General features: G+C 37.6%; 1 protein-coding gene and 1 pseudogene across 1 annotated transcript in view; both read left to right on the forward strand.

The window, feature by feature from the left end:
* The window catches only part of HDX (highly divergent homeobox), a 395,136-nt gene that overhangs the window by 354,961 nt on the left and 27,944 nt on the right, over positions 1 to 12,231 (forward strand). Inside the window, exon 8 of the mRNA XM_006871312.1 lies at positions 7,806 to 7,928. Within this exon, the coding sequence (XP_006871374.1) occupies positions 7,806 to 7,928 (123 nt within the window). The remainder of the gene's footprint in view (positions 1 to 7,805; positions 7,929 to 12,231) is intronic.
* On the forward strand, positions 2,093 to 3,478 carry LOC102823014 (annotated as a pseudogene).

Here is a 12,231-nt window from a genome sequence, read left to right on the forward strand (position 1 = left end):
ATCCGCCATCTTCAAGGAAGTCCTGGTAGTATAGTGGTTAAAACAAACAAACAAACAAACAAAAAGTTAAACAGCCTTGTGGCTCAGTATTCCGTGTTGTTGTTGGAGCTCCACACTACACGTCTCGCTGCTGCTCGAAGTTCTCGCTGCGGAAAGTAGTCAGAGAAAAAGAGATATCATAAGGTCTTTACTTCAGGAAGTAAAGAAAAAAAGAAAAGTTACCAGAATATAATAAGTAGGATTGCAATAATAATTTTCCCCCACAATACCAAAAGTTGTTTCATGACTTTTGCAAATGTGAATTGTTTCTTAAATATATCAAATTAGACATTAGTATAGTGTACAACTCAAAAAGATAAGAAAGAGCAGAAAACATCCATTAATAATTGGAACATGGAATATATGAAGTATGAATCTAAGAAAATTGGAAGCTTTCAAAAATGAAATTGAATGGATGAACGTCAATATCAAAAATGAAATTGAATGCATAAACATCAATACCATAAGTTAACTGAAATGAACTGGTGTTGGTCATTTTGAATCTGACAACCACATGGCTTTCTTTGCTGAGATTGACAAATTAAAGAGGACTATCACCACAGTCATCAGCAAAAAGAATATTTAGAAGATCTATCTTTAATTATAATGCTGTCTGTGTGGTGCTGTGGGTTAATGTGCCAAACTGTAAAGCCGTTTAAACTGCAAGGTCAGTGGTTCAAGCTCACCAGCTGCTCCTAGGAAACCCTATACAGGGTCGCTATGGGTCGGAATCGACTTGATGGCACTTAACAATAACAACAACAGGATACTGTTAACAATAATATTAACAATAATAACAATAGGATAATATTCGTATGTCTACAAGGACTATCAGTTAATACCATTATTATTCAAATTTACACAGCCAATGATGATGAAATTGAAGAATTCTGTCAACATTTTCACTCTGAAATTTATAAAACATGAAATTAAGATGTATAGATAACTACTGGTGATTGGAATGCAAAGGGTGGAAATAAGGAAAATGGATCCGTAGATAGAAAGAAAATATGGCCTTGGTGATAGAAATGATACTGTAGATGACATGATAGAATTTTGCAAGAACAATGATGTATTCATTGCAAATACCTTTTATAAACAACATAAAAGACAACTATACACGTGAACCTCACCAGATGGAATGCACTGTAGAAATTAAATTGATTATATCTGTGTGAAGATATGGTGAGAAAACTCCATATCATCAGCTAAAACAAGGCAAGGGGCAGACTATGGAATAAATCATCAATTGTGCATATTACAACTTCAGGCTGACACTAAGAAAATTTATAAAGCCCATGAGAGCCAAAATTTGACCTTGAACATATATCTCCTAAATTTTGGAATCATCACAAGAACAAATTTGATATATTAGACACCAATGACTGAAGACCAACAGAGTGTGGGATGACATCAAGAACATCATACAGAAAGAAAGCAAAAGGTAATTAAAGAAGACAAGAAAAAAAGAAAAGACCAAAATGGATGCTAAAATAGACTCTGAAACTTGTTCTCCAATTTAGAGATGCTAAAGCAATTGGAAGATGAGAGAAGGCAAAAGAGCTGAACAGAAAATTTCAAAGATCAGCTTGAGAAGACAAAGTCAAGTATTATAATAAACTTTGCAAAGACCTGGAGTTAGAAAAACAAAAAGGAAAAACATGTTCAGCATTTCTCAAACTGAAGGAACTGAAGAAAAATAATTCAAGCTTCAACTTTCAATATTAAAGATTTCTAGGGGTGAAATACTGAACGATGCAGAAAACACTAAAAGAAGACGGAAGTCACTGTACCAAAAATGTTCAACCATTTCAAGAGATAACATATGATCCAGAGTCATTGTGCTGAAGGAAGAAGTCCAAGGTGCACTTGAAGGCATTGATAAAGAACAAGGCTCCAGGAATTTATGAAATACAAATTGAAATATTTCAAGAAACTGATGCAGCACCACTGGAGGCACTCACTTTTCTATAACAAGAAATTTGGAAAATTTGACAAACTGATTAAAAGAGATCCATAATTGTGCCCATTAAAAAGATAGGTGAGTTTACTGTATCAAGTTGAACTTTCTGTGGGAGGACAGCAGTTTAATGGAAAAGGAAGGGCAAGACAGGCTGTGAAACACGATGCTGCTGCTAAAGCACTGAGGATCCTGCCGAACGAGCCCCTTCCAGAGCAGCTTGAGGTGAATGGAAGACAATCAGAAGAAGATAATCTTAATAAATCTGAAATAAGTCAAGTGTTTGAGCTTGCACTTAAACGGAACTTGCCTGTGAATTTTGAGTCTTTCCTTCTAAAACAGGTTGCCCGGGAGAGTGGGCCACCACACATGAAGAGTTTTATGAGCAAGGTCTCAGTCAGAGAGTTCATAGGGGAAGAGGAAGGAAAGAGCAAGAAAATTTCAAAGAAAAATGCTGCCATAGGTGTTCTTGAGGAGCTAAAGAAGTTACTTCCCCTCCCTACAATTGAAAGAGTGAAGCCCAGAATCAAAAATAAAACAAAGTCCATAGTCATACTACATGCAGGATACGGGCAAGGAATGAATCCCATAAGCAGACTGGCCCAGATCCAGCAAACAAAGAAGGAGAAAGAGCCGGAGTACTTGCTCCTGACCCAGCGAGCCCTGCAGAACCACAGGGAGTTTGTGATGCAGGTGAATGTCGGAAAACACACTGCCGAAGGAGCAGGCACAAATAAGAAGGTGGCCAAATGCAACGCAGCTAAGAACATGCTGGAGATCCTTGGTTTCAAAGTTCCACAGGCTCAGCCCACCAAGGCAGCACGCAAGTCAGAGGAGAAGGTGCCAATAAAGAAACCAGGGGATGGAAGAAGTGACCTTTTTTGAACCTGGCTCTGCAAATGACAATGGAGCTAGTAATAAGGAAGATGAGTTTAGGATGCCTTATCTTAGTCACCAGCAGCTGCCTTCTGGAATTCTTCCCATGGTGTCTGAGGTTGCCCAGGCTGTGGGTGTCAGTCACGGACATCACACCAAAGATCTCACCACGGCAGCTCCGAGTCCTGCCAAGGCCACAGTGACTGCCATGATAGCCCTGGAGTTGCTGTATGGCTGCACTTTGCCCACAAGCGAGACCATTGTAAAGAATAACAGCTCTTCAGGACACAGGACACGTACCCCACCGACCTCTCCTGAGACCCTCGGAGCAATTGAAGTATCTCTCCAGAGTCCAGGGATTCCAGGTTGAATACAAAGACTTCCCAAAAAACAAAAGCAAAAACAAAAAAAAATGAGTTTGTATCACTAATCAGTTGTTTCTCTCAGCCGCCTGTGATCAGTCACGGCATCGGAAAGGATGTGGACTCCTGCCACGATATGGTTGCACTGAACATACTGAAGTTGCTGTCTGAGTCGGACCAACAAAGTACAGAGATGCCGAGGACAGGAAATGGGCCTTTGTCTGCGTGTGGGAGGTGCTGAATCTTTACTGGCCACGAACCATTATCAAATCCCAACATATATACTGAAAATACTGAAACTGTTTGGAAAATTTGGAATTTCTGATACCTCCAGTGGGCTGAGAGACATGATGGACTGGACCCATCAGTGGTGAGGAAGACAAGGGCACAGAAGGCAGCTGCGGCTGTGAGGGAGTGTGCTGTGATTTGTTGTGTTGGGGACAGAGGAGAGGAGTGTTTGCTCCCCTAGGAGCAGCCAAACCCAGGACCACCCACCTCTTGCCTGTCTTCCCTTCTCTGCGGGGGAGCTACAAAGCCATGCTGAGGCACCTCAGCGCTTGGTTTTGTTTTGTTTTTTGGCAGTGTGAAGGAAGAAAACACAGAAAGCATGACCCCCTCCTCAAATGGTCTAACTCAGACACTTTGGGATAAACAATGGACAGCCACATGTGAGACTGTCCCCAAAGCTGTAAACACCAGAGAAAATCAAATGCTTCCTACTCAGCATCACCTGAGCTGCCCAGGGTGCTTAGGCCCCACCCCCCAGTGCCCACACCATAACCACTGCCTTCTCTTCAACACAAAATACAGTCTTAGTTTCATTATTTTCTTTCAATTAAAGTGACACTATATACCAAAAAAAAAAAAAAAAAAGATAGGTGAGCCAATGAAATGCAGAATTCATAGGACAATATAAATAATATAACATGCAAGCAAAATTTTGGTAAAGTTAATCAAGACAGGAGCAACAAGAACAAGGGATATTGATGGTGCCAGATGGATCTTGGCTGAGAGCAGAGAGTATCAGAAGGATGTTTACCTGTGCTTTATTTACAATTAAAACAACACTGTAAAGAATGAACATTCTGGAATATCTAATTGTGCTCATGAGAAGCATATAGATACACCAAGAGGCAGTCATTGGAACAGAAAAAGGGACACTGAATGTTTTTAAATCAGGAAAGGTGCGAACCAGAATTGTGTTCTTTCACCATACTTAATAAATCTCTGTGCTAAACAAACAATCCAAAAAACTGGATTACATGAAGAAGAACATCTTACCAAGATTGGAAGAAGACTCATTAAATAACTTGTGATATGCAGATGATACAAGCTTGCTTACTGAAAGAAAAGAGGACTTAATATACTGATGAACATCAAAGACCACAGCCTTCAGTATGGTTTGCACCTCAGTGTAAAGAAAACAAAAATCCTCACCACTGGACCAAAAAAAAAAATGGAAAAAAAAAGATTGAAGTTTTCAAAGACTTCATATCACTTGATCCACTATCAACACTCATGGAAACAGCAGTCAAGAAATCAATCAATGTATAGCATTAGGCAAATCTGCTGCACAAGACTTCTTTAAAGTGTTCAATAGTAATGATGTCAGTTTGAGGACTAAGGTGTGCCTGACCCAAGCCATGGTACTTTCAATAGCCTCATATGCATGTGAAAATTGGGCAATGAATAAGGAAGACCCTGGAATTTATTCATTTGAGTTATGGTGTTGGAGAAGAATATTAAAAGTATCATGGACTTCCGGAAGAGCAAATAAACCTGTGTTGGAAGAAATACTGCCAAAATGCTCCTTAGAAGCCAAGATGATGAGACTTTGTCTCTCATACTTTAGACATACTATCAGGATTAACTAATCCCTAGAGAAGTGTATCAAATTTGCTAAAGTGGAGGGTCAGTGAAAAAGAAAAAGACCTTCAATCAGATTGATTGGCACCGTAGCAGTAGCAATGGAGTTAAGCTTAACAGTTACTGTGAGGATGGCTCGGGAATAGGCAGTGTTTCATTCTGCTGTGCATGAGATCAGTATGAGTCAGAACTGACTAGATAGCACCTAAAAATAACATCATAATGATTGTATTCAAAAAGGCTTCCTGATCAGCACTGTACTAATAATATTTCTTTGGTGATGAATACCAATAAAGAGCAAAACTTTAGAATTAGGAAAATTTAGTATGCCAGGCGCATGATGGATTTTATTATAAAGTTTGCTTTCTACTTATATTATTATAGAATACTTCTGTATAAGCATCATTTTGTGCATATTATTCACTTGATATTGTAGTTTTTGTTAATTGCTCTTCACTTTCAGCAAGCAAGGTTGTATCAGCTGCATATCACAGGTTGTTAATGAGTCTTCCTCCAATCCTGATGCCACGGTTTTCTTCATATAACTCAGCTTCTCAGATTATTTGCTCAGCATACAGGTTGAATAAGTATGATGAAAAAATACAACCTTGTTTTTAATTTTAAAACATTCAGTGTTCCCATGTTCTGTTCGAACGACTGCCTCTTGGTCCATGTACAGATTCCTCATGAGTATAATTAAGAGTTCAGGAATACTCATACTTCGCAATGTTGTCCATAGCTTGTCATGATCCACACAATTGAAAGCCTTTGTATAGTCAATAAAGCAGAGGTAAACATCTTTCTGATATTCTCTGCTTTCAGCCAAGATCCATCGGACATCAGCAATGATGTCATTCCACGGCATCTTCTGAATCCAGCTTGAACCTCTGGAAGTTCTCTGTCACTGTATGCTTGCAACTGTTTCTGTATTACCTTTAGTAAAATTTTACTCTTATGGGATATCAAAGATATTTTCCCATGATTTCTGCATTCCGTTGGGTCATATCTCTTTGGAATGGGCACAAATACAGATCTCTTCCAATCAGTTGGCCAGATAGTTGTCTTCCAAATTTCTTGGCAGAGATGAGTGAGTGCCTCCTGTGCTGCCTCACTTTCTTGAAATATTTCAAATGTTATGCCTTGTTCTTTGCCAATTCCTTCAATGCACCTTGGACTTCTTCCTTCATGATCATTGGCGCTTGATCATATGCTACCACTTGAAATGGTTGAATATCAACCATTTCTTTTTGGTACAGTGACTCTGTGGATTCCTTCTATCTCCTTTTGATACTTTCTGCATCAGTCAATAATTTGCCCAAAGAATCCTTCAATAATGAAAGTCGAGGCTTTTTTTTTTTTTTTTTTTTTTTTTAAGTTCCCTTAGCTTGAGAAATGCTGAGTGTGTTCTTCCTTTTTGGTTTTCTGACTCCAGATTGCACATTTTGTTGTAATATTTGGCTTTATCTTCTTGAACTGATCTTGGAAATTTTCTATTCAGCTCTTGTACCTCCTCATTTCTTCCATTTGCTTTAGCATCTCTATGTTGGAGAGCAAGTTTTAGTGTAGCTTCTGACATCCATTTTGACCTTTTCCTTCTTTCTTGTTTTTTAAATGACGTTTTGATGATATGGGATGGCATACAGGAAGAACCTGTATGATATTCTTGATGTCATCTCACAACTCTTCTGGTCTTTGGTCTTTAGTGTTTAATGTATCAAATCTGTTTTTCAGATGATCTCTAAATTCAGGTGGGATATATTCAAGGTTATATTTTGGCTTTTGTGGACTTGTTTTCATTTTCTTTAGCTTTAGTTTTAATTTGCATATGAGCTATTGATGGTCTGCTCCACAATCTGCCCCTGGATTTGTTTTGAGTGATGATATGGAGCTTTTCCATCGTCTCTTTCCACAGATGTGGTCTATTTGATTTCAATGTATTCCATCTGGTGAGGTCCATTTGTATAGTCGTCTCTTATGCTGTCTAAAAATGGTATTTGAAATGAACAAATCATTGATCTTGCAGAATTCTATCATGCATTCTCCAGCATCATTTCTATCACCAAGGCCACATTTTCCAAGTACTGATCCTTCTTCTTTGCTCCCAACCTTTGCAATCCAATCACCAGTAATGATCAATACATCTTGATTGCATGCTTGGTCAATTTTAGATTGAGGAAGTTGGTAGAATTCTTCTATTTCATCCTCACTGGCTTTAGTGGTTGGTGCATAAATTTGAATAATAGTGGTATTAACTGGGCTTTCCTGTAGGCATATGGATATTATCCTATCTCAGACAGTGTTATACCTAATGGTTGATCTGTATATATTCCTTTTGACAATGAATAAACAATAAAGAATACTAGATTTGATATATGATTGCACATTTCATCTAGGGAACTATTCCTTGGTTTTTGTCTGACTGGTTGACTGGCTGGCTGGGTGCCATCAAGTCGGTTCTCTTACTAGAATTTATTTAATTGAATATTTGACCTTGAAAACTGTTTTCCATTAGTGATTTTCTGTAAGACAGCCTTTGAATAACAAGATAATTTCCTTCTGTGCTATTTAATCCTTTCAGTTAAAGGTTTATTTTCTTTATTGTCCCTTCATTCTAGTGACTCTTTAGAATTTTTTATGTATCAAATATGTATTACACTAAGTGTACACACAGTAATTATATTGTTTGATGTTTTCTCATTCAGAATGAAGAAGTCAGATTCATTGAAAATGAACTAGAAATTCAAAAGCAAAAATATTTTAAACTTCAGACTTTTGTTAGAAGCTTGATACTAGCTATGAAGGCTGATGATAAAAACCAACAGCAGGTAAGCATGTCACACTTGGGTTCTTAATATTTTTTTTCATTTTTCTTCATTGTACACTTCAATGATGCATGTATTGAAATAAATATTTTGTGATATTTTTTAGAACAGTTTTCTTAAGAGTAGATATTCAGATGGTGTGTGCTGCTTTAGTGGGAAATTACAATAATTGACTCCCATGTTTTGTGCAGAGTCTTGGCCTTGATGTGGCACTGTAGGATAAGCACTGGACTACCACCAACAAATTCGGTGCCTCAAACCCACCAATCACTCCTTTGACAACATGACAACAATGTGCTTCATTAATTCAAGGTTAACTTTTAAGTGGCAAAAAATATTTTTAATTAATTTTAAAGAGATTCCTGAAAATGTTTCTAGAGACAGCGTAGCCATGTTTGGGCACATGTTTTGAAGCCTTTTGTGTGAGAAGGAAGTGATGTAGCTGTCTCTTTTCTAAGTCTCATTTCCCTTCCAGACCCAACTAGAGCTGACAAGTATATCCCATGATATGTTAATCTGCATTAAGAAAATAGGAAATTACTTTTGTCAAATTATTTATGGCCATCATATTTTTTATTATTATTTATGTTTTTTATTTTAAGTGAGATGTTTGATACTTCTATTCCAAAGATAGTTCTATTCCACCACTCATCTGTCAGTTTGTCATACTATGGTGGCTTGTGTATTGCTATGATTTTTGAAGCTATGCCAAAGGTATTATAAATAACAGCAGGGTCAACCACGGTAAACAGTTTTCACCAGAGCTTCTAAACAAAGACAGACTAGGAAGAAGGAGAGATGATCTACTTACAAATATTTAGTCACTAAAAACCTTATGAATAGCAGTGGAATACTGTCAGCACCAGATTATTTTATATTGAAACAGGATGAAGAGCACCAGAATTTTGTTAGATATAGTGCCAGAAGATGAACCCCACAGGTTGGAAGGCACACAAAATGCGACTGTGGAAGAGCTGCCTCTTCAAAAAGCACTCATGACCTATATTTGCTGATGGGACACAATTCAAAATGAAGAGAAACAGCTGTAAACATCCATTAATAATCAGAACATGGAATGTATGAAGTATTAATCAAAGAAAATTGGAAATTTTCAAAAATGAAATGGAATGCATAAACACCAATATCCTAGGCACTACTGAGCTGAAATGGACTGGTATTGGCTATTTTGAATCTGACAATCACTAAAATAATTTACTCATGAGACTCAAACCAACATGTACTTTATATGTTTAGTTGCCCAAACAGATCGGATATAAACCATATGTCTACAAGGAAGACCAGTTAATACCATTGTTATTGAAATTTACCCACCAACCACTAAAGCCAATGATGTTGAAATTTAAGAATTCTACCAACTTCTGTCTGAAATTGATCAAACATGCAATTAAGATGTATTGATAATTACTGGCATTGGAAAGCAAAGGTTGGAAGCAAAGAGGAAGAATCATACTTGGCAAATATGGTCTTGATTATAAAAATGATAACCAAGAGAGAGAAAGACCAGCAGAAAAAAAAATCCAAAACAAAAATGGCAATCTGATTGGCTACTACAAGAATAAGCAAGTTGCACCTAAACTTTCAGATAGTACCCATTTGTTCTAGCCTAGATAGCTTGAAAATCAAACTCGACTAGAAGAAGATTTAATTTTTTTTTTTTTTTTGTAAAGGAAACAAGGGTAAATTGCTACAATTTGATGAACTTGACCTATACTCATGTATGTAGTAGCTCAAAATACCAACAGAGAGGGAAGGAGTCTTCACATCAAGTATCAGTGTTGTCTCCTCTGTATACAGGGTAGATACGGATGGGCAACTTAGACATCGGCTACCTAAAATGAGGGGACAATAAAAGCATGAAGTGACTGGGTTACAAGTTTTCAAGAAGGAATTTAGTTTACGAGTGTGTGGGTTAAGATAGAGTCCCCACTGAATAGTTTTCATCTTGTCTAGATGGGTCTGGTGAAAAGAGATGGGGATAAGATTCTTATGATTGTATAGTGAGTAAGTGTTATCATGTCTAATTGTGACTGTCACAATTGTAAAATCAGAAGTTTTGTAACAAAAATGGAGAAGTAGTTAGTCTTACCATCCAGAAACAAAGGACCCTAGGACCATCAAGGGATGAAAGCACAAACAGAATGTGGGACCCTATCCAGAGAAGCAGTGACACCAGAGATGGAGGCGGAAACGGAGCCATGGAGGGAAGGAGCAACTGAGGACTCTAGATTCATGGGAAGAGAGGGATTGAGAGCTGGCAGCCAGGACACAGGCTTGCAGAATGTGCTCTCTGGTGGTTTAAATTATCATATATGCCTGAGTGTTTAAAAAAGAACTAAAATGAATAGAGAGAAATACTGTACCTGATGGTACATGGAAGGGATTATAATCATTGTAGTGAAATTATGAGATTTGTTGAATGTAAAACTGATGATCTGCCCTGTAAACTTTCACTCAAATCACAATAACAAACTCTAAAAAAAATGAAGAAGAAGAAGCAAGTTGTTCACTGGGGAGCCATCAAAGTAAGCAATCAAGTCCCTTCAGATCAAACCCCCCTCCAAAACTGAAACTCAAAGGGAACACAGGAGCAGCTGGCATCTAAGCTTGCTGGTGACCACATTGGTCTGCAGTTGAGTGGAAGTAATTGTTATCATGACTAATGGTGATAGTCAAAATTGTAAAGTTAGAAAATGTGTAACAAAAAGGAGGGAGCAATTAACCTTACATCCCATGAACAGAGGACCCTAGGACCAGCAAAAGAGAAGAGCGTGAGCAGAACATGGGTTTCTAACCAGACAAGCAGTGACACCAGAGAAAGAGGCGGAAATGATGACATTGACAGATAGAGTAGCTGAGGACTCTAGACTCTTGTAAAGAGACAGGCTGTGTTCTCATGGACAGGGGGCTAATTTGCAAAGTATGTCCTTTGGTTGTTTAAACGATTATATATTCCTGAATGTTTTTGTGTACATCGAAAAAGGGGAATATAATCATCACAATGAATCAAGATGTGATTGATTGAGTGCAAAACTAATGTTCTGCCATGTAGACTATCACTCAATTAAAAATAAAAGTTTTAAAAATCAATACATAAAAAGGTAATAGAAGTAAATACTGTTAGCTTATGGTGCATTTAGGGTATTATAATCATTGCAATGATTTGTTGAACGTAAAACTGATGATCTGCCCTGTAAAGCTTCACTTAATTTGCAATAAAAGCTTCTAAACAAAAAGAAGAAGATGGCAGGAATATGCAGAGTCACTGTACAAAAAGAAATGGTTACTGTTCAACCATTTCAAGAGATAGTATAGAATCAAGAACCAATGATCCTGAAAAAAGAAGTCCAAGGTGCATTGAGAGTATTGGCAAAGAACGCGGCACTGGGAATTGATGGAATACAAATTGAAATCTTTCAACAAAGTGAAGTGGCACTGGAGGCACTCACTCATCTATGCTGAGAAACTCGGAAGACAACACCTGGCCAACTGACTGGAAAAGATCCATGTATGTGCCCATTCCAAAAGATGTGATCCAACGGAATGTGGAAATAATCCAACAGTATCACTGATACCCCATGCAAGTTAAGTTTTACTAAAGTTGATGCAAAAATGGCTGCAAGGATACAATGACAGAGTAATTCTAGAGGTTCAAGTCAGATTCAGAAGAGGACGTGGAATGAGGGATATCATTGCTTACATCAGATAGATCTTGGCTGAATACAGAGAATACCAGAAAGATGTTTACCTGTGCTTTATTGACTCTGCAGAGTCTTTTGATTGTTTGGATCATGACAAGCTATGGAAAGCTTTGCAAAGTATGAGTAGTACAGAACACTTAATTGTGCCCATGAGGAACTTGTATGCAGATCAAGAAACAGTTGTTGGAACAGAATAAGGGAACACCAGATGGTTTAAAATTAGAAAAGATGTGTGAAAGGGTTGCATTCTTTCACCATACTTATTCAATCTGTATGCTGAGCAAATAATCCAAGAAGTTGGATTATATGAAGAAAAACGTGAATCAGGATTGGAGGAAGACTCATTAACAACCTGAGATATGCAGACGATACAACCTTGCTTGCTGAAAGTGAAAAGAACTTAAAATACTTAAGAATGAAAATCAAAGACCACAGTGTGGGTTGCATCTCAATGTAAAGAAAATGAAAATCCTTACCACTGGAACAATAAACAACATCCATGTAATGGAGAAAAGACTGAAGTTGTCAAAGACTTCGCTTTGCTTGGATCAACCATCAACACTCATGGAAGCAGTAATCAAGAAATC

Source organism: Chrysochloris asiatica, unplaced genomic scaffold (genome assembly GCF_000296735.1).
Source record: "Chrysochloris asiatica unplaced genomic scaffold, ChrAsi1.0 scaffold00167, whole genome shotgun sequence".
Classification (NCBI taxonomy): Eukaryota; Metazoa; Chordata; class Mammalia; order Afrosoricida; family Chrysochloridae; genus Chrysochloris; species Chrysochloris asiatica.